At 56.4% G+C, this 21,808-nt stretch overlaps 1 protein-coding gene across 5 annotated transcripts; it reads right to left on the bottom strand.

The window, feature by feature from the left end:
• Nucleotides 1-45: 45 nt before the first annotated feature.
• On the bottom strand, nucleotides 46-21,808 carry TBC1D22B (TBC1 domain family member 22B). 5 transcript variants are annotated; one of them, XM_054181146.1, is made up of 15 exons: nucleotides 21,654-21,726; nucleotides 20,876-20,951; nucleotides 16,764-16,820; nucleotides 16,172-16,370; nucleotides 15,506-15,819; nucleotides 14,440-14,619; nucleotides 13,878-13,948; nucleotides 13,306-13,434; nucleotides 12,814-12,879; nucleotides 11,394-11,508; nucleotides 3,632-3,738; nucleotides 3,221-3,296; nucleotides 2,772-2,899; nucleotides 2,430-2,525; nucleotides 46-1,924 (listed from the first exon to the last, which is right to left on the bottom strand). In XM_054181146.1, exons 4-15 carry the CDS (start codon nucleotides 16,300-16,302, stop codon nucleotides 1,796-1,798), a joined length of 1,542 nt encoding a protein of 513 aa, XP_054037121.1. In that variant the 5' UTR covers nucleotides 16,303-16,370; nucleotides 16,764-16,820; nucleotides 20,876-20,951; nucleotides 21,654-21,726; the 3' UTR covers nucleotides 46-1,795. The 5 variants fall into 5 exon arrangements, with proteins under 5 accessions (XP_054037121.1, XP_054037122.1, XP_054037123.1 ...); XM_054181147.1 differs by lacking the exons at nucleotides 20,876-20,951; nucleotides 21,654-21,726 and adding an exon at nucleotides 20,491-20,603; XM_054181148.1 differs by lacking the exons at nucleotides 16,172-16,370; nucleotides 20,876-20,951 and having other exon boundaries at nucleotides 21,654-21,808.

Genomic DNA, 21,808 nt, shown 5'->3' with positions numbered 1-21,808 from the left:
AAAGTCCAAACGCCTGAGAAAAACAACTCCGGGTTAGCAAAGCCATTTCTTGAGACACTGTTTGGAGTTTTATTGGCAACAAGGCTCTGCCTTTCACATGCTCGGCCCCGGCATCGCGGCCCATTGCCTTTTCCCACCGGGAACAGCAAGAGAAAGCGGAGGGTCCGGGAACCTCCCGAGATAGCCCACATCGCCCCACGGGAGCGCGGGGAGAAGCCCGGGGTGGCCCGGATCCGTCCCCCCCACCTCCTCCCGCATCCAGCCCTTGGCACGACGCGGACGGTGCCTGCCCGCGGGGAGAGAACGTCCCGGTCAAACATTCACGATTGGTTGGATTTAAAAGCAGAGGGTGGCGAGGCCAAGCCCGGTCCTCGCCGGCCCCGTGGGAGCAGCCCCGGCAGGAGGCGTCCGCAGGGCTGGGGGCAGCCAACGCCGGATCCGGGGTCATTCCTCCCCGGAGAGTCCCACCGGTGGCACCGGCAAAGCTCTGCAGCACTCGGAGGGACACGTGCCAGCAGCCGATGAGCTCGGATACCCTGTTTCCTCGACGCGGATCTCCCCGGCTTCCCGCTGGGAGCTCCCACCTCCTTTAAACGCCCCAATCCTCCTTGCAGGGGAAGCCTGGAGATCCGTATTTCTATCGCGCCTCTTCCGGGCAACTGCAAAAAACACGTCGGGGCAGAAATACCTGCGGCTCCGAAATGTTGTTGTCGTGTCCCCCCCACACACACAGACCTCCGGGAGGGGTTCAAAGCCCTACGCCGCCGTCCCCAGGCGTCCTTCCCAGGCGCGGAGAGGATGGGGAGAACCAGGGGGTGCACGTTATAAATATAAAATCATTATCTGCTACAAACAGAAGACGTATATTGTACATCTTTGACCCATATACACAAGAACACAATATACACAGAACGCCTTGGAGGAGCGGGGGCTTCGCAAGGGGGTTTCGGGAGATGCTGTTCCCCTGCCAGCGCCCCCCCCCCCCCGCACATCGCCCCCGCTCCGCGCCGGAGGGGGCCGTACCGACAGCACCTCAGTCCCCAAAAGTCCCGTCGAGATGGCACGCATCGGTGGAACCGCGCGTGGATGGAGTGGTGTGTCGTGTCCCCCCCCGTCGTCCCACGGGGAGAAGGAGGCGAAGAGGATGGAGAGAAGGAGAGGGGGCAGGAGGCGGGGGGGGGGCTCTCGCGAACCCACAAAGTGCTTGGGGTCTCCGGACCCTGGGGGCGAAGCGAGGCCCTGAGAGAAACTTCTTGCCCTGCCGCCCTCAAGGGTCGGATGAGGGGGGGGGAAGGATTTTTCCGGCCGGGCGGGTCTCTGATAAGGCATTTTCCTCTGGGAATCGGAGTGAACGGTGTCGGAAGAGAGAAGGGAACAGCACGTGGTGGGAGGTTTAACACGAGGCGGCGAAGCCAAAGTGGTCCCAGCCGGACAAGGCCAGGGCAGGGGGTGGAGAGGACAGGAGGGCGAACGTCCTCGGCTCAGTTTATCTGTAAAGCTGCCCCCCATGTCGTCCCCCCCCCCGCCCCTTCACGCCGCTCTCCCTGGCTCGAGCCACCGGCACGGCGTGAAATACTGACGGTGGTTGGAGTGGCACCTCCAGGCGGATGGAGTGGCAGACAGGCACACGTTAAAAAGAGTTAAGACAAGAGTCGATGTGAGCTTTGTACAGCGAGGAGCAGCTCCCGGCCGGAGTGTCCGAGGACTTGGGACGACAAAAATGCCACAGTGATCAGATCGGGACAGGAGGAGGGGGTGGGCACGGGGGGGAGAGGAGGGAGTCGAGTCCTGGCACCTATCGGCGGTAATGATTGGGGGCATCTGCAAACATGTACTTGAGTCTGTAGGCTTCGGCGAGCAGGAGTCCGATTTCTTCGTTCCCCCAGTGTATCGTGGGCAGGTTTTGTAACAACATCAGAAGGCCCTGAAAGAGGGGAAGGCGCTTAGTTTGGGGCGGCTGAAGGCAGAGAGGACAGACCCGAAGCAGGCTCGGGGCCGGCAGGACCAGAGGCGGCGGCACCTCGATAACTTTCGCTCACCGCACTCAGGTGTGGGAGGCTCAGAGACAGCACTAAGACGGGCTTGTGTCTAGATCCGAATCAGTGAAGCACCTCAGGTGCCCCCAAACCTCTTGAGATAAACGGTGCTTACCAGAGTGTCACAGCCGGACACCAGAAGGCAGAGACAAAGGGACTTACCGTGACCAAAGCTCGAGCCCAGGAAAGAGCCGGCATTTGGTGTTTGCACCCTCCAACAGCCCAGTTCTGAGCCCAGAGGCTCAGAAGTTACTTTTAGGCAAAGATCCCGAGACTGGATGCTTCTGGAGCCAGCTCTGAGATAACGGCTGACTGTGCCCACACTGGAATCCCAACCAGAGCAATTCCCTCCCTTCTATCCCCAGGGAATTACCCCCGGCCCCAAGGACTTACTTGGAAATCTTCCTCATCTAGGATCTCCTTCCGCCACTTGATCAAGAAGGCGGCGCAGACGTAGAGGTGGAAATGGGAGAATCCTTCTGGCTCCGACTGCGGACAACAAAACTCTGGGTCAACTCCTGCAGCTCAACTGGAGCACGACTCCCCCGGACACAGACGTCTTACTGGGCCACCCATCACCCGACTGGAAACAAATGTCCCAGAGCCACGCTGCTTTGTTTCCCTCATCTCCCCGGCTGCATGGTGCTGCCAGAAGATCTCCATCCCACCACGTACAGGGAACCGGCCCCCCAGTGACCAGCCACGCGCGGAAGGCAGGGGGAGCCTGCGTCGTACCTGGTAGGTGTCCCAGAGGCGGATGGTGCAGCGAAGAGGCAGCTCCCTCATAAGCAGATTGTTCATCCAGCGAAAGGCGAACTGCAGGTATTCCACCTCGTACTTCCTAAAGTGGTTATGTACCTGCTCTGAAACAGCACGTTTCACTTACACACCTGGGGACCAGGGTGCCCCAGCTCCCGCTCACGGCGCTGCCCCAACCCGCCGGCTTTCACGCGCTCTCAGCCTGAGACCTTCTTCTGCCGAACGCCTCCACTCCTCACTCTGTGCTACCCCTGGCCAGAAAAACCCCATCCCCAGGGGGTTTCTGGCTGACCCTACCCTGCCCTGCGTCCATACGTGTTGTAGGCAAGTGTGTACCCCTGCCCCGAGGGTACTACTTGCAAAGGAGGCCTCCCACTGTTGTGACAAGAGAGCCTCCAACCCGCTCGGGCCCCCTTGTCACCTACCATCGATCCGGCTGACTAGCTCCTCCAGGGCTTTGACTTTCTTCTGGATCCCCGGCTGTGCAAAGGTGTAGTTATCCTGCGGGGAGAGGCCACGAGTCAGAAGCAGCAGCTCTAACAACAGCTAGAAATGCCCAAACCCAGATGCCCAGCTCCACAGGGAGCCGTGATCACCATGAGCCGACAGCCACGTGGCTCTTGAGCACCAGGATCATCTGCCTGCTGTGAAGTCCCTCGAAAGGACAGTGCTGGTTTGACAGCCACAGCATCTTATTTCCTCGGGATTTTACCGCTCAGTGAAGCAGCAAAATCTCCCTAACGCTAGGAAATGCGGAGCGCTCACCCAAAGGTAGAGAGAAGACGACTCTACCCCAGCAAGGGGAGAGAAAGCTCTGCGGCCCCAGAAGGGCTCACCTGTATCCCGTCCAGCAGTTTGCTCATGCACCAGAAGCTATCGGCTTCGATGCTCCGTAAAACATCCTGCGACAGGTTCGTCACGTCGAAGTTCTCCACGTCCTCCTCTGCAAAACAGAGAGGGAAGAGCATCAGGGGGATGGGGGACACCGGGAGGCTCACGGGACACACCGAGGGGCTTTATCAAGCCAAGGCAGGGCAAGAGGCACTACAAGGTTCCCTGCGTGGCACGACTGAGGTGCCCAGCACAGAGCACAGCACCCACGCACTGACCTACTTCTCCAACCCAGGGGAAGGGCTGAAGGACCCCAAAATATTCATCAGCCATGATCCGAACCCAGCCCGGCTCCCCAGGGGACTGCGAGTGGGATCCCACTGCGTTGCTGCTGTTCTCACCCCTCTGGGGCAAGGGATGTGCAGGGACAAAGCCTCTGGGATGTGGGACACTTCTCGCTGGAGCCCATCCCGCCCCGGGTGACAGCAGGTCTCTGCCAGCTGGTGGCACCACAGGAGGGTCTGGGAGAGGTGAATCCCTCCCTGCAGCCAGAAACCAGGGAAGCAAACGCCGCCCTTGGGCTGGGGCAGCACAGGGGAGCTCAGTTCCCACTCCCCGTCGGATTCGCCAGCATCATCCCAGGACTGAAGCACAACAGAGGCACCCAAAAAGTGGCTGCCAACTCTGAGGGCCCAGGAGGAAGAACTGCCAATGCCCCAGGAAGGACAAGGGAGAGAGCAGAGACCTCGAGGGTGGGCACAGCGGTGATGCTGGCTGAGTTCGGAGCTGGGATCACCTGCCCCAGGCCAGGCTCACCGTGACCCAGAGGCTGCAGAGGGCAACGGGCACGGGCGGGCAGTGGATGCCAGGGAGGAGAGAGTCGGGAAATACACGTCTGATCCTCCCGGCTTGGCTGACCCAGCAGCTCCCTCCCTTTCCTCCTTGGGAGGAGAGCGCCCATCACGCTGCCGTCACGCCGCTAAATCAGATCAACAGATGCCAGGACTAAACTGGCCCCTTTCCAAACCCAGAGGCTCGGAAATCCTAACAAGCGTCTTTGATCTTCCTTGGAAAAGAGCACAAGAGGGAGAGGAGGGGGCTCGGGGCTGGAGCTGGGCCACCCTCGCGGCTGAGACATGCCACAGGGCAGCTGTCGCAGGCTGGCAGCGCTGTGAAAACCGACGTTAACAGATCCTGCCCGCAGGAGGATGGGAAGCGCAGAGCCAGCGACTCCAACACCGCTCCCACCCCTGCCCCTCCTCTGGGGCAGAGCTCAGCTCCGGAGCAAACTGTCACCGGGAGCTTTAGGGACAAGGAAGGGCTTAACCCTGCATTAATCTGGCACCCTTGTACCGCAGAAAGAGCAGCAAAGCTGTTCTCCAGCTGCAGGTCATTGTCCAGAACTATCACTCTTCTGCTGGCTTCTCTGCAGCCACTCCCAAATGCTTCAGGTAATGAGAAAGGCAGGAAAAATCTAATACCCATCTCCTTTCCCAGAAAACTTCCCCCACAGAGGATGGGCAGGCAAAGGAGTGGGACAAGGCCACATGAGTATGGTCAGGACTGGTGGGAGAGACAGGCTCAGCCATGGAGAAATAAGCCTCGTGCAGAAGACCTCCCGATGCAGCTCCAGGCATGAGGACCAGGATGGAGAAGGGGATGTGGTGACCTGCCCAGGTGACGGGGGACACCCTGCTCCTTGCACCAGTATGGGGACAAAGGAGCAACCCTGCCAGCGCACCGCTGTCGCGGCCAAACAGTGGCAGGAGATCCCCAGCATGAGCCGGCGCACGCTGCAAGAAGCTTTGGAAAAACCCCCAGCTCTCTGGGGTGCGCGGCTCAGCACAAACATCTGCTCAGCGGCATCATTAAAGAGGCGCCGTGGAAAGGAGTGAGATACTCGACATATGGCTCCGACGGGGCCTGAAAAGGAGCCAGCGGCGCGGTGACAGCCACCTGCGGCGGGGCTGGGGGCAGCCGGGACACCGCTGCCAGCATCACAGGGCAAGCTGGTGCTTGGGGAAGGCAATGATCCCGTAAATGTCATTTACAGGAGAAGGGGCATCCCAGTCCCACTCGAAGCCCCTCAAATGCCAGGCAGGGCGTAGCTTGGAGCGGATCAGAGGAGGCAGGGCTCCCACACCCCTGCTTTCCGTAGGGGAGCTTTCACGACTCCCCCTATTCTGGCAGCTGGGGCTCAGTGCAGGACTAGACCCCTGGAGAAGAGTTAAAGCCAGTCCCAGCTCCGCGCAGGAACAGGCAGGTCTGCGCCCAACGCGAGCGACAGGTCCAGGGCAAAGCTGGAGCTGAGGACAAGCCGCTGTTACAGCCCGAGCTGGGTCAGCCACAGAAAGATCCGGGTACAAGGCTCCCCTTCTGTCCCGGTTTGAGGTAAAACAGAACCAACCTTCTGTTCAGTAATTTCACTTCTTAGCTAGGCCTCTTCTAACTCTCTGAAATGAACAGCGTGTTGTGCCGAAAACGGTTCGTTCTCAGAGTGATACGGCCAGTGTCTACGGTTTGTGCCAAGGGATGGTACGCAGAGAGGCTCTTGCTTACGCTTATTGCTGTAACAACCGAGGTCAGCTAATTTCGTTATTTGCCCCGTTAGAGGGTCGGAAGAGGAAAAGCCTAGAGGGGTCCCACCTTTGGGAGGAGCGGACAGGAGAGGTGACCCCAAACTGACCAACAGGGGTGTTCCATCCCACCTGCCCCACGCTCGGTGTAAAAGCTGAGGGATTAAAGGGTCGGTCTCTTCCTTCAACGGCTGACGTCCGAGGAGGACCCCGTCTGTTCGTCTGCCTTTGATCTCCATCCGTGTGTTCCTGACTCCAGCTCTGGAACCCAGTTCCCACCCGCCGCTGAGTCCAGTCTGGGACTCCCCCAGTGCCTGCCGGTGACGTCATCCTGGGAGCTTGATACAGTTTTGTATATACTGTATCTATTTCATTATTTTCCTTTTTATTTTATTACTAATATTTCATTAGTTTAGTTTCTTCTAAACTTGTAAATCTCTTTATCTCTCCTCCTCCTCTCTGTGTACGAGAGGTTGGGGGCGGGGGGGAGCATCTGTTGCCGGCCATTGGCCAAAACCACGACACCTTCCCTTCATCCCAGCTCCACTTCTGCTCCTGCTTATAGGGAAAGAGTCTTAATTTAACTATGATTAGGATTTAGTAACAACGCCAGTTAGGAATGAGCGAGATCAATACTTTCCATGGCACCGCTCCCCTCTACGGACTTGGTGAAATACCAAACAGGTCCCAAAGCCAGGACAATCCCTTGGGCAAGGTCCATGAATGGGGGATGGAAGTGGTGTCACACGCTGAGACGGGCAGAGAGCCCTGGGAGAGGGTGCAAGGGGCCACCACTGACACCGCCTGAGGCTGCTGAACTCATTTCTGAGCTCTGTCACTGCCGTTTTTTAAAGGCAAACGCAAGGCCTGAGAGCTGGGAGTGACTCAGGGCAGCAGGAGGGGCTGCGGGACCGTTTTAGCAGGACTAACAGCTCAGCACCCCTGCGCTTGCCGGGCCCTCTCTGATCACCTGGAAAAAGGGGCATATGGTTTCCTCCTGCAGGCACCAAGGCGTCATCCCTGCCCCAATTCCTCGGATGCCAGACTGTCTCTCTCCATCCTCCCTGGAGAGAGGAGATGGAGAGGCTCAACCTCTTGCCTCCCCAGCGGCGCTGGCAGCCTGCGCCCATCCCACCCGGAGGGCAGCAACAGCAGGCTCAGCTGCTCCTGCAGCCCCAACACCTCCCTCGAGCTCTTCCTCGCGCCGGCACCAGCTGAAAACAAGCAGAGCTCAGCCATCTGCGGCAGAAGCCATCGATCAGCCGGGAGGAGGAATTGCTCCAGCTCCAGAGCTGGCAGTGGCAGGGGCTCAAACCGCCCATGCTTGCTGCCAAGTAGCCAAGGCAGCCGGTAGATGCAGGTAGAGCATCCCAGGAGAAGATGAGCCAGCTCGCCATGTTGGGAGAAAGCTGAAAACGCAGGAGTTGCATCTATCCCATCTGCCAAGGGCTCACGGGAGTCTGCACAGCACCTGGAAGGAGCAGGAGTTTTGCATCCAGATTAGGTGCAAGAACAGGAGAAGCAACGGGTCCCAACTGGCACTGGAGAAGGGGACAGGGGAGTTCAGACACGGGGAATGGAAGCTCCGGGGAAGAGCTGCTCCTCCCTGCTCAGCCTAGCTGGTATTTTCTGAAGCTGGTCCAAGGGGTGTACACACACTGGATTCAAGGACACACTCGGAACGAAGGGGGAAGCGATATCAATGGGACCCTTTCAGGGTCAGGCGAGGGAGATGCAAGTTAATAACGGGCTCTTTGAGTTCCCTAAGCATCCAAAAGAACCAGCTTCCTGCAAATGTTTTTCATTCACTGATTTATTTACCTCCTTCAGGACGTGGACAGGCAACACCCTTCCTCCCCACACCTTCTACGGTGAGGACGGAAAGCCACCAAGCCAAAGACGCAGCAGTGTGGTCCTGCTCCCGAATCCAGCCAAACTGCTCCAGCTTTCACCCCGAGCAAGCCGCGTTTAATCCCCCTGCGCTCAAAGGCCCGGGAGTTTGCTGGGTTACTGCTGACTGTCAGTTCGTTGCTTGTGTCAGCTTCCATGAAAGGAAACTGCCAAATTATTCCCTGAACGTGTCTGATAAGCTACAGACCATCCCCTACCAAACCACTCACATTTTCCCCATGGACACACTCTAGCCCTTGGTAGGAAGCCAGTCAAGCCTCTGAAGGATGTCTTAAGCCTTGGTCTGGTAACTGATATGTAACGGAGACACCATCAACCAGACACATTAATCAGATGACGAGCACCAAGAAAATGGTTCATTTATCTGGGGAAAAGTTGCTTTGTTGTCTGTGGATGCAATGCCTGCCCAAAGCATGGGATGGTGGGTTAGAAGTCTACAGTGAACTTGGAGACGGGGACCAGCCTGTTACCAGAGGTGGAAAAAAGACTGAGGGGGGACCTTATCAACGGTTATAAATACTGAAAGGGGGGGTGTCAGGAGGATGGGGCCAGGCTCTTCTCAGTGGTGCCCAGGGACAGGACAAAGGGCAACGGGCACAAACTTGACCATGGGAAGTTCCATCTCAACACGAGGAGGGACTCCTTTCCTGTGAGGGTGGCAGAGCCCTGGCACAGGCTGCCCAGAGAGGTGGGGGAGTCTCCGTCTCTGGAGACATCCCAAACCCGCCTGGACGCGTTCCTGTGCCACCTGCTGTGGGTGACCCTGCTCTGGCAGGGGGTGGGACTGGGTGATCTCCAGAGGCCCCTTCCAACCCCGGCCAGTCTGGGATTCTGTGAGACTAAGATGTGAGAAGCCACTAGATTGAGCAGTAGAAGACCAGTGTGTCAGCCTGGTTTTGTGCTGAACAGCTAAACAGTCAACAGCTCGTGAACTCCCACCTCCGCCTGATGGCTCTGAATCACACACGCGCACCATGCCCGGAGAGCTGCCATGGTCCTGCTGAGTCAGCTGCCACGGGAGGCAGCCCTTCAAAGGCTCCAACAAAAACATCCCAGGGAAGATGGTGGGGAACTAAGCAGAGGAGCCAGCTGGCAGCACAGCGGGTCCCTTCTAGCACCTTGCAGTCAACAAAACACCCGCTCTGAAAGGAGAGAAGGGGCAGCAAACCCAAGAGGTTTGAGGATGGAGCCAGTGCTGGTGCCCCCTTCCCAGGAAAGGCGAGGGAAACTTTTCCAGGCCAGTTGTACACACACCTTTGAACATGGAAGCACCCTCAGATGACACACAGATGTATGAGCTTGGTGGGCAGGGACTGCCGGAGCCACACAGATTGTCCCCTTTCCAAGGGGGATACAGCTTGAAGAATACAAGCAGAATTTCCTTTAAATAAGAAAAAGTGAGTTGTCCCTTGCCTTGTGTTGTGCAAGGATTACCAAACTGTGCCAGGCCTCTTCTGGCTCTCCTGCTGCAAGGACTCGGGCGCAGCACAGACACGGCTTATCCGGGGATCCTGAGAATTAGTGATCCAACAGGGAGAGCCTCCAGACCTGCCCTGCCCTGCACCAGCTCTTCAGGGGGCTCTCAACAAAAGCAGCTGTAGAGAAGAGCTGATGCTCCACACCAGAGACTTAAATCCTGTTGCAAAAGGGGTTACGTGACACTTTCCCGTGTATATTCAAGGCAATTACTGATCTCGTCCTTAAACTCCGACTGCTACACAGCCAGACCAGGGAGCAGGTAGCCACAGAGACAGCTTGTGACCTAAAGGCTGGCTTTGAATCCCAGGCTCTGGGAACAGACGGGGACGCGTGGTGTTGCTCAGCCAAATTCAACTCAACGGCTCTCATGTAGAGGTTTGTTGGGCTGTTTTTTTTTTTCCCCTCCAACACAAGTTTCAGAAATAGCTGGAAACAGGAAAGCCGTGTTCAGAGAGAAAGCTTCACTTGGAAGAGAAAACAGCCCTGGAAGACGGTGAGAAGCACGGCTCCAGCGAGAGACAGACAGGTCCGATGCAGCACCAACTCTGCAGCCACATGCAGAGAGTTGAGCCCCGACACCCAAGAGGGTACAGGGCTGCAAGAAGCCACACCAGTTACCTGCAGGCAGCTCTGATGCTTCAGACCAGCTCCCTTCTTGCACGGAAAACTCACTGTGCACACAGCTCTGCTTCTAACACAATAAATCAATCAAACCAGCCTCCACACAGGAGAAGCCGCTCAAAGGGAACCTGCTCAGACCTGACTCAACAGGCTCTTGACCTCCCAGGGAAGGGAACTCACTCCAGCTGGTAGCAAGGCCACATTTTGTGCCTTTTCCTTCAGGCTGTGAGGAGCAAAAGCACTTCCTAGGGATCAATCCAGACCACATCGGCTACCACAGTAGAAATCTCCGTGGAAAAAACGTGCTTTACCTCTTCGCAACATCCTCAGAAGAGGCAGATGAGTGCTAGCGTACAAAACCTAACTAAATAGTGGAAGGTTTCCACGGACTTCAACAAGCTTTGGATCAGACCTTAACAATATTTGTTCAACAGGATTTTTCTGTCATTAATATAGTCTTATAAATTCCTTTTTCCTTCTCTTTACAGTGAAAGCTAAGAGCCTTTAAGCATAGGGATTACGGCATCCCAGCATTAACGTCAACCCCAAAACACAGCTAGAGCTGCAGAAAGAATAAAAATGCCATGCGTGGAAATGACTTGATCTCTGCCTAAAAGCAACTGGCTGACAAGAAAGCCAAAAGCAGCGGGGAGAAGTCAATTTGCCTCCTGAAACTCTCAGCTTGAGAAACACACCTGTACTAGCAGCACGGGACAGGAACCTTTAGCTAAATAGTTTATTTTACATTCTCAGCAGGGTCCCTTTATACTTCACTCATTCCTCCTAGAGCAAGAACCAGCTCCAAGCCCAAGCTTTGAGAGCAAGACCCTCCCCTCTCCCAACTCTGTGTATCGGGGCTTTGCCTACGCTCCCTCAGCGCCTGAAAGACCCCATTCTCCTCCAAGCTTCGAGGATGCCAAATACATTCAAATGCAAATCCATCCTTAGCCCTTCAACTACCACGGAGCTCAGCAAAAGTCATGAAAACTGAAGTCAATTCAACCAGGCAGCAAAGATCCAGTAAGGGGTCAAGATGCATCTCCAGCCTGGCACAGGCGCTGACGGAAGAGCACATCATCCCCTCCAGCCCGGCAAGCTTTCCTGGTGCCAGCACTTCACACCGTTTCCAACGCTGCGGTGGAGAGGCAGAACCGTGCTTCAAGCAGCAAATGTCACTTACCAACATACTCAGAGAGGAACACAACAAAGAACGGAGTGACCAGGTCATTGATTCCCTGTACATAGCCGCTGGCTGGGTGTCGGATGGCCCAGATAAACAGGATTCTTTCAAAGATCTAGGGAAGAAGGAGGGAAAGCAGGTACCTGCGTTAGCCGTGCAAAAAGGAAAGGCGGAAAAGCATAACTGCTAGGCTGGGGGAGCAGAGATCATGCGCTGACAGGCTTTGCTACAGCAGTACCAGTAAGATAAGAAGCATACGAGTCCTAGAGGAGACTCCTGTACGATTGGGTCTCTTCAGTCTGGAAAAAAGACGGCTGAGGGGGGACCTTATCAACGCTTATAAATACTTCAAAGGTGGGTGTCAGGAGGATGGGGCCAGGCTCTTCTCAGTGGTGCCCAGGGACAGGACAAGGGGTAAGGGGCACAAACTTGACCATGGGAAGTTCCATCTCAACATGAGGAGGAACTTCTTTATCCTGAGGGTGGCAGAGCCCTGGCACAGGCTGCCCAGAGAGGTGGGGGAGTCTCCGTCTCTGGAGACATCCCAAACCCACCTGGACGCGTTCCTGTGCCACCTGCTCTAAGACGACCCTGCTCTGGCAGGGGGTGGGACTGGGTGATCCCCAGAGGTCCCTTCCAACCCTACGATGCTATGATTGTATTCTATGATCCACAGGTCAGTCCACACTTCACAGAACAAGGCAGCCCAGGCTCCTCATCAAAGCCTCCTCTTGAAGAAATGCAGACCCAACTTTTCAAGATCCAGGTGGCTTAAGACCCTTCCACCCATAGGACAGGGCTGCCCTTGCTGAACATCGCCTGAACAGCAAAGGCTGTTATCTGGGCTCTTTAACCATCGAGTATCAGCCATCAGCACAGCAAAACATCGCAGATCAGGAGAGTTCCCAAGAGAGCAGCTGCCCCACAACATCCAAAGCATTATTTCCACACTGCCCCAGCCCCAGGACACCATGCTCTGACAAACCACACATGCACTGAGCTTGTTCCTAAGGGGGACAGAGGCTCACACCTCCTGGCCACCTTCTCAAACCCATCCCTGCCTGGGTTTCTCACATATTGCTTCGCGCAGAAGAGGTTTCGTAGCAAAACAGAACTCATCTCCTGCTCTGGTTCGAATGCCTTGAATTTGTTTCAAAACAAAAAGCTTCAGGTCTGCTACCAACTCCTGGCTACCTCTTGCCACAAAGGAGCTGATCTCACAACCCCTGAGCTCCAAGTGTGAAGTCTTTCAGAAACATGGGACAAGACCAGACAGTTTCAGCGGGTATTTGCATCAGGAGCCGTCGGCCAGGGGAAGTTTCCCTCCAAAGCTAACTCACTACTGGCAGCGCTGCTCTAACTCCACACACATGCCCCAAGGCAAATGTGGGGCAAGAGCTTCCGCCCCCCCCGACCTTACCTCCTGGACCAGCGGCTGCTGGAAGAGCGGGATGAGTGGGTTGGTCCTTGGAATGTCAATGTGGATCTGGAAAAGAGGGTGGGTTACACACACCAGCTGTACTTTTCAGGGGCGCAATAACTCATCACAGGTTAACAGAGGGGCTTCCACCCCTCAGCGTCCCCCCAAGTGAGAGCTGCACTTGCTGACAAGCGCAGTGAGGGCTACAGATGGCAGCTGCACTGAGAAAATCAACTCCAGTTCTATCTCTGGTCTCCTCTGCTCAAGTGTGGGCAGGTGACCAGAGCTGGGGTTTGAAATCTAGTTATTAGATCAAGTTAGGGAAGGCTTAAACTAACACCCATAAGGAGGAGGACAGAAACATGGTGTCCTGTCCCCAAGAAGACTCCTAATAATTATATCTAGAGGAATTCCTAGCATGACCCCAACTGCAAGAGAGAGGAAAGGGATATACCAAGGCAGAAAGGCAGGCAGCAGGCAGAGGGCTCGTACCTGTCGGTAGGTGTCTTGATGGTGTTCCTCATTCCTGGAATCATAATACTGCTGGATGAAGCCAAAGTATTCCTCCCGCTTACGCTGCAAAGTCAGCTTTCGCCGCTCCATGTTTGCGGGGAGATAACCCTGCGGCAGGAAAACCCGTGTCAGGGCAGATCCTCTTCCCTCACCACAAATCATCCCCTGAAATCCTGCCAGGCACCTTGTGCTTCTGGCAGCATCAGGCACAGAGACTCAGGAGCCGGGGAAAGAGCTTTCACGGGTTTTAGCTTTCCCAACCTCTGATGCCTTTTCTGATCTTGGGGTAACCCAACTTCATGGGATTCAGTTTCCCAAAACAGAGCGAACCACATATTCCCAGTACCAATTTGGGCTTTGTGCTCAAAGATGATGTAGCAATTGCACTCCTCAAGCCAAAAAAAAGAAAAAACCCTATAGCTCACCCACAGGCTGGGCACAGATACAACACGAGCAAACCTGGTGACGGGACACACGAAGGTCTAGAAGGGCTCGTCCCTGGCTCGGCACGTTCCCCCCAAAACTCCTGTGTGACAGCTCCAAGTACTCACTGAGAGGAGACGCCACGTCACGGGCCGGACCTCTCTGGGCACACCAGGCCAGCTGCATTTCCTCAGCTCATCTGCAAACGGACAGTGGTGGCAATGGATTAGATCCTAGGCACGTCCAGGAACCACTACACCTAGAAGGAGAGGAAAGCCCAGTCTGCTCCTGCAGGCTCTGGAGACACTGAGCCTCCAGGAAGGCTCCACATTTGCAATGACTGGGGACGTGGGTCTGCGGCAAGGGGAGCTGAGGTGCCTTCAGCTCAGCCTGGGCACAGGACTGGTGGCTGCAGGGGCTTCAATGTGCCACAGGGTCAGTCCTCATGCAGAGCCCAACAGCCCCCAGCGATCACAACCATCATTTGAGAGATGGAGAAAGACTGGAAACGGACAGGCGGCTTGTGGAGGACACAACCATCTGCCATCAGAGCAGCTGGTGCAACTTGGAGCAATTGCAGGTAGTCATTTTATCCACCCCGGAGCAGACCTGATCGCAACCTGAAGCGGGCAGCAGGCCCCCTCTGCCTCCCCCTTCCCACCCGCAGCATCCCCATTTTGCCACACTCACCCAGGTCCGTGTTGTGGCTGGAAAGGAGCTGCCGAAACTTCTCCAGGCGGGTTTTCTCCCTCACCGTCATGGGGGGAGCACCCGAAGCATTTTGGTCAGAGATACGGGCGACGAGTGGAATGACGGGCCGAAGGGGAAGGGACTGCTGCTTCTGAAGGGGGGTCCGCACACAGGCCTCCTCTGCAAGGAGCAGATGCTGCAGTGAGGCAGGGAAGGAGAGGGCACCTCTCCGACCCCACCTCGCTCCTCCTCAGAGCCCTGCCACCGCAGATTTCACCCTTCTCTTCCCCAGCCTCAGCATTGCCGGCCCACTCCGGGGGATCAGCCGGTTCGCAGGCATTCGTTGTGGCTCTTCCATCACTTCTCTCTGTTTCTCCTTCTTCTTCCTCCTGCATCCAGACACCTGGCTGCCCGTGGATCAGCCCTCTCCCTTCACATGGGAAGCCATGGGCAGAAGGATACAGGAGACGAGGTAGAAGAAGCCCGTGAGAATCTCAGAGGAACTGACCTTCAGATCTGCCCTGCTCAGCTCTGATCTAAAGAGTGATCAAGCTAATTGCTAGCACAGAGAGGAGGAGGCGACGGGCTGCCAATGCCACCTGCTGGGTGACTTTCACAGCACAAGCAGCGTCTGCCTGCCACAAGGCAGAGTGAGCAGGGGCTGACGCTGCCCAGGTCTCTGCCCAAGCTGTACTGACCTGGGGTCTACAGGGCCCCATCCGGACCTTTCTAAGAGCAGCACACTGGGACGCAAAGAAAGCAGAAGGTCAGAAATCCTGAGCAAGAACTTAACATATCTCCAAAATCCCTTAGCACCCAGAACACGGGATCCTCTGGGACAGATGTGCCTGTATGAGCAGCAGAGGAGACTGAAATATCAAGGGCAGGACTTCAAATATGGCTCCTTGGAGAGCATGATACTACAAGGAGACAAAAGTCCCTGTTGGGCTTACAGGCTGTGCTGCAGCCTCTTGCCCATTACATGCGAGTAGCAGCAAGCGGCTGAGTTCAGCGGTCAACCACGAGAGTACCGGAGCAGGAGGCTGCTCCTGAAGATGGCTCTTACCAGATGTCCTGGAGAGCTGGGCATCACTGCTGGACTTGATGACCTTGCAGTTGGTGGGCATGTCGCTGAGAGCGGACTGAGCCCGCTCCGGTTTCGCCCGCAGCTTGCTGTGGTTCTCCAGAACCTGGGCTGCCGTAGCCTTGGCCACTTTAGAGTTCAGGGTTTGCAAAGAAGAAGAGGAGGAAGAGAATTCCTCATCTTCATCATCACCGATGTCCCAGGCATCACTGGTGTTGCGGGCAAACTCGTGGAAGCTGGAGGCCTTCTTGTTTTTCATAGGTAGCGCGTTGGCCTTGGAGCGGTCCTTGATGAAGCTGGGAGCCAGAGAGAAACAGTATCAGAGCAATGCTGTCAGACGAGTCCATTTTCTTTCCTTCCCTATGTCCTCACACCAATCAGCCAGTCCCTTTTTCCAGTCTCCCCCCTTCCTCCTCCCAACCCCAAGGAATGTGTTAAGTCTCTCTGGGCTGCCCGCTGCCAGGAGGCAGAGCCCGAGCTGGTACGATGGCAGGGCACAGAGGCCCCGGTGCCAGCAGACAGCTGGAGAGGCGCCAGCGTTCCCAGCTCAGAAGGGCAAAGGAGAGACACGTAGAATTCCTCTGGCCTTGCCTGCCCCCCACCCTAGAGAAAAACTAGTAGATTAACACCCCAAAAAAGTCTTGCGACCTGGGCAGAGGCATGTCAGAGGTTAGACGGAGGTGGTCTGCGCTCGAGGACACTCCCGGTACAGCTGCTATGGCTCCCAGCAGACAGAACCAGCCTGGCTCTTTTCTCAGGCACAGGAGGAGCCTTCGCATTTACCCTTAAGCTACAGGAGTCAAAGTCCACCAGCTGAAGCGTCACAGAAAAGAGGGAACCTTCACCACTACACAGCATGAGATAGAGACAAGGAGGCAGTTCAGATCAGCTCTGCCTTTTCCTGCCGGGAAGGGTGCTGCCGTTCTGCAGCTGAGCAGCTTTACCTCCCCCTCCCTTAATTCTTCTGCCTCTGAAAGGGAGCAGAGGGCTCAGACGCCATTGCTAAAAAATACACCTGACTCCTTTGATGTGGCTGATACAACACGGATTTCTGGCCACATAAGATAAGCTTTCCCTGCAAGCTTTTGCAGAGCTCAAGACAGCCCCACACGCCACTGCTGGCCTTCTCTGCTGGAACATCACAGTGCCAGAGGATGCTGGAGACCTCCACCTACTGCAGGACCAAGCCAAAAAACCTGCAAAGCCTCGTGGCCTGCGTCTCTAGAAGATAAACACTTACTTTTTGGTGAGCCGGGGATCCAGCGGAGGATGCTGTGCTCCATAGACAGGTTGAATGCTGCAGGAAAAGGACAGAAAAAAAAAAAAGACAGTGCAAAAAGCTGTGGAGCACCCACGAATAATCTCCTCAGCCTAGACTGGGGTCACATTTCTCGCCTGCTGTCAGAAGCTGAATACGGACCAAAAGGAACTTCAATAACCTTCTGTCTTCAAAGCCTTAGATCCAAAGTGCCACATTCAGATGAAGATTTGTTCTTTGCGGCAGCAAAGGGAAGCCTTGTTTAAACTCTTAGCAGATCTCAAATCCCAGCTCAGCCTGCAGAGAGCCTCTTTTTCTGCCCCACCGATTCACTCTGAGCCGCCACATGTCTCAGTCCCCCTGCCTTATACACTGACGTCCATTCTCTTTTCCATCAAGGGGATTTCCAGGTTTGGGAATTCACACTTCCGAGCCCTGCGGCACAGGGAAGGACTCTAACCAGGGGCACTGGGGCTCCTCCGCAATGCACTCGAGGGTTTGAACCCCACGCTGGCTCTTGGGCTCGTAGCCAATGCTACAACGAAGCTGCCTCTGCTACGGTACAGTTTGACTCCGGTCCAAATCCCAACTTAATCAACTACTTCCTAATGTGGCCTGAAGTGAGTCACCACGTCTCAGTCCCTGGGCTCGCCTCCCTGCGGAGCGGGCCAGGGAGACAGAGGGCTGCAGGCACTCCGTGGGGAGCATCACCTCGGAGAGGAGCTACTAGACAAGCGCTCGTTGCTAGTTTGACAGGCTCTGGAAACGAGACAGGGATCCTGAGTTACTACCTCCATTTGGGTAACTATTCACAGCCACCCCACCCTGAAAAAACATCTCTGAAAAACAAGTCCTACCCATCCCCTGATACACAGCACCATCCTGCATCCCACGGCAGAGACAAGGGCCCATTCAGAGCTGGCACACAAGGGACAGGCTCCTCTTGGGTCAACAGAGCTGGCTTGGTTTCCAGGAGCTGCAGATGGTGCCCGGCAGTAAAACAAGCAGAGCCCAGCCGTGTAGGAGGGGGACGGCAGCCTGGTGCAGCTGGAAAGCACGCTGGGAACCAGTTGATGCTGGGGAGGCGGCAGCAACAGGCCCAGCTGGCAGGGGAGGGATGCAGAGATCCAGGGCAGAGGCTGGAAACAACCACAGCACAGAGAAATCCTGGTGGTGCAGCGCGGCGAGGGGTGGGCTCGCCGCTTGGAGCGGCTGCCCTGCGTGGCTGGAAGCGCTGAAAAGGCTCACTGTATTTACCCACCAGCGATCAAGCCTAGGAAAGAGTTTGCTGACTAATTAGCATCTAGGAGTCAGGACAGCTATTAAGCAGAGGCACCCCCGTGGGTGGGCATAGCAAGCAGATTATCAGGAGTAAGAAAAACAACCCCTCCAGATCAGTGCTGCTTCCCAGTGACTCATGGCAGCTCCTCGCAGAAGAGGAGCTGGCAGAGCCTCTCCGATACCTGGCACCAAGCTGGCACCGTCTCGTGACAGCAGTGACAACGCTGCTCCTTGTTGCGTGGGGATCCGCGCCTTGCCAGCGGGTGACCGCTTTGATTCACACGCGAAGGCCTGAACTTCGCAAGCCAAACAAACGATGTACGTTAGAGATAAAGGAGGGGATGCCGCAGCCAGCTCTGGGTGAGGAAACCCTTTCCTGAGGCTCTGAAGCAATCGGCCGATGCCTTCGCTGGCTAACGGCCGATGCAATGGCAGAGGGTCCCACCTCCCAAGCAGCTCTTTTTAAAGAATTTGATCCCAGGCTCCCCCAAACAAAGCATCCCGAGCTGATCTAATTGCACAGCCCATCAGCCTGTGCTCCCACACAAGCGGCTGAAGATGACAGTCTTGTTTCCAGCAAGCTACAGAGGCAGGGCTGAACACCACCATCCTGCATCGGTGAGCTCGAACCACTGCATGAAGCAGGTTCTCCCCGTGTTTGTCCTATCTTTGCTGATTCTCTGCCCTATCCACCTGTGTGGACAAGAGGAGTGCAAATGCTCCGAGGTGTGCAACAGGTGACTTCTAAGATACACGAGCACACGTACAAGTGCCAGACAGCAAGTTTGTGCCATAGTTTCTGCAGTGCCCTCGATGTCTGATCCCCCTCCTTCAGCTCACGTGCCTGTAGCTGACTCCCAGCAGATCCCACAGCTCCACAAAAGGTGCATGAGCACATCCTAGCGAGAAATCGGAAGCAGGGGAGCGATACCACTGAGTGATGCTCGTACCATTATTTCCCCACTCTTGCCTGCTCTTCCCTGATGCATCTTGGCTAGGTGAATCCGCCATCTCCAAGCTGAACTCCCCGTCTGAAGCTGCCTTCGCCTGACTTTTGCATGGACAGAAAGCTCAGGGCAGGCACTGCCGCCCAGCAAACACACCACCGGGTCAGGAGCCGGGACCTGAGCTGCCACTGTGCTCCCAAACTGATCGGACAAGTCCCCTGTCCCATCTCAGTTTAAGCTCTTTGGGACCAGCATTTCTTGTTACCTGCATGTTCATTGTCTGGTGCAACGGGTGAGTGACAGCGGCTGGTCCAACGGCCGCGGTATCTGCATTACACTGCTCACGAGGAGATCATCACAGGGTGTGTGTTATTGACACCGCAGCAGAAAGCACATCCGCGAAACCTCAGTGCCACTTCAGGCACAGAGCATATTTATTCCTAGCAGATTCTGTTTCTCTCCTTTTAAAACAGCTTTTAAATACCCCCCACCAGAGCCTGACTGCCCATCTCTCTAAAGAGCAGGAAGCAAACAACCCATCGCACAGGGTAACACACCAGACCAACCTGCCAACGCAGCCCCAGAAAATTACTGGGGTGAGAATTCCCAGTGACAAAACCACAGGGCAGTATTGGAGACACGAAACAACATTTGCTAGTTCTGCCACCCTAAGTCTACAGAGGAAAAAAAACCACCGACTAAAAGCTAATAGAACTCAGTGACCAAGTGCACGGAGTGTCATGGAAAAGGAAGCGAACGCAGTCTCCAAATCTTTACAAAGCCTCCCTCTGCCAGCTTGTCAGGGCAAAGACAGGACACAGCCAAGAATCTGCACAGGAAGATCTCTCAAAGCTCAGACAAAAAAAAAAAAAAAAAAAAAGAAAGGCAGCTTCACGCCTAGCGACCACGGACACAGCACGTCCCACCTCCACCGTTTGTGCTGCCCAAGACCCGTCAGTAACCGTCCCTGGAAAGGACGGGCCCCGCAGGGTATTTCGAGGTGGTGACAAGGCTCCTGGACAGCAGGATATTTGCCAAGCAGACAGTTAGGAGCAAGGGAGAACTTTGCCAAAAAACTTGACGTTGGAGCGTATTGTCAGGCAGGCCCGGCTGCCTCCCAGACCGGTTCACCTGGTTTGAGCTTTCCAAGCCGAAGCTCGAAGTCACCGGCTGCAGAAGAGAGATGCTGTCTAAGACCACCAGTTAGAAGCATGGCTGGGACCTCTGGGAAAGGGATGGGAGCAATCGGGAGACAAAATCCCCCAGGGAGAGCACAGCATTTTCTTCCCCCATGAGCAGACGAGGAGGAACAAGTAGCACTCGTGGCTTTCCCTTTGCTCGCCACAGACCTGGATTGTCCCACCAACCTGAGGGAGCCGGCGCAGCGACAAAGGAGCAAGTGAAAGCACGTTAGAAAGAGAGATTTAACTGGCCTAGCAGGATTTAAAGCCAACTAAGCATTTCAGGCTGCGTCCACACACCAGGAGGGGAAGGCCAGGGTTCAGATAAGGCAAACGAGAGGAGCACCAGATGGGCACAGCACTTGTGAGAGCCTCCCCAGAGAGGTGGGTGCCCTCTCCCCATGGGAGCCTGGCTCCCAAGACCTTGTAGGGAGCATCTCCTTCATCACCACTAGCCTCTTCTTCCTAAACACTGCTTGAAGGGGACGTTTCACTTGTTTCTCCCATCCCTGGGTGAGTGCGGGTGCCGCGACAGGAACCGGGACATCACACAGGAACCGACGCAGGGGAGGTGCACACTGAGAGCCCCCCCAGCCCCTCGTATTGAGCAGAGGTGGACCGGGAGTGACACCCCGCATAGGAGAGGATAACGGTGCGGGGGGGACACATGCGTTGGCAGAGGCACCTGCTTGGGACAGAGCTGCTGCCACCCAAGGCGACACCTCTAAGGGCTTTGGGAAGGGATGAGCTTTCTTCGGTACCTGTGGAAAGGAGGACAGTACAGCCCTGTCCCCGAGACCACCCCAAGGCGGGGGTCTTCAAGGCCCTGACCCCCCCCACCCTGCTTCCCATGGGGCAGAGGGTGCACACAGGGGTCCCCACACGGCCTGCCCTGCTGTGATAAGGGGACAATCCTGGCACTACCCTCGTCCCTTACACAGGGGGGCTTCCTCCAGCAAAACTCCCCTGCCCCATGGCCTGGGGTGCCCCTGGTGTCACCCCCTTTTGCAGGGGGAAACCTCGGGGCCCCCAGCCAACTCCCCAGCCCCATAGCCGGGGTAGATACCCCTGGTATCCCCCCTCTCCCCTTGCAGGGGGTTCCCCGGGGCCTCCAGCCCCATAGCCAGGGTGGCTATTCCTGGTATCTCCCCTGCTTGCAGGGGGGTTCCCAGCCCCATAACCAGGGTTGATACCCCTGGTACACCCCCTGTTGCAGGGGTGCCCCCCAGCCCCATAGCCAGGGTCGATACCCCGATATCTCTCCCCTTACAGGGGGATCCCTCATGGCCCCCAGCCCCATAACCAGGGTGAGTGCCCCTGACAGCCCCCTCCCAAGGCAGAAGGGCTGCTCCAGCTTCCCCCACCCACGGCTCCCGCACTGGGGAGTGGATCTGCGGCCCTCGCACCCCTTTCCCGGGGAACAGGAGGGGCGGCCGTACCGGCCGGGCCGGGCCCGCGCTCACCTGCCCGGCAGCTTGGCGCTCCGCTTCCAGAACTGCCTGCCGCTCTCGGCCGCCATGGCGGAGGGGAGGGGCGGGCCCGGCCGGCCAGCCAGCGGAGCGAGCGAGCCCACCGGCCGGCCGGCCCCGCGGCGCAGCGGCGGAGCGCGGAGGAAGGC

The sequence above is a fragment of the Rissa tridactyla genome, chromosome 21, assembly GCF_028500815.1.
Source record: "Rissa tridactyla isolate bRisTri1 chromosome 21, bRisTri1.patW.cur.20221130, whole genome shotgun sequence".
NCBI classification, from domain to species: domain Eukaryota; kingdom Metazoa; phylum Chordata; class Aves; order Charadriiformes; family Laridae; genus Rissa; species Rissa tridactyla.
This window is presented reverse-complemented; position numbering and strand designations above follow the sequence as displayed.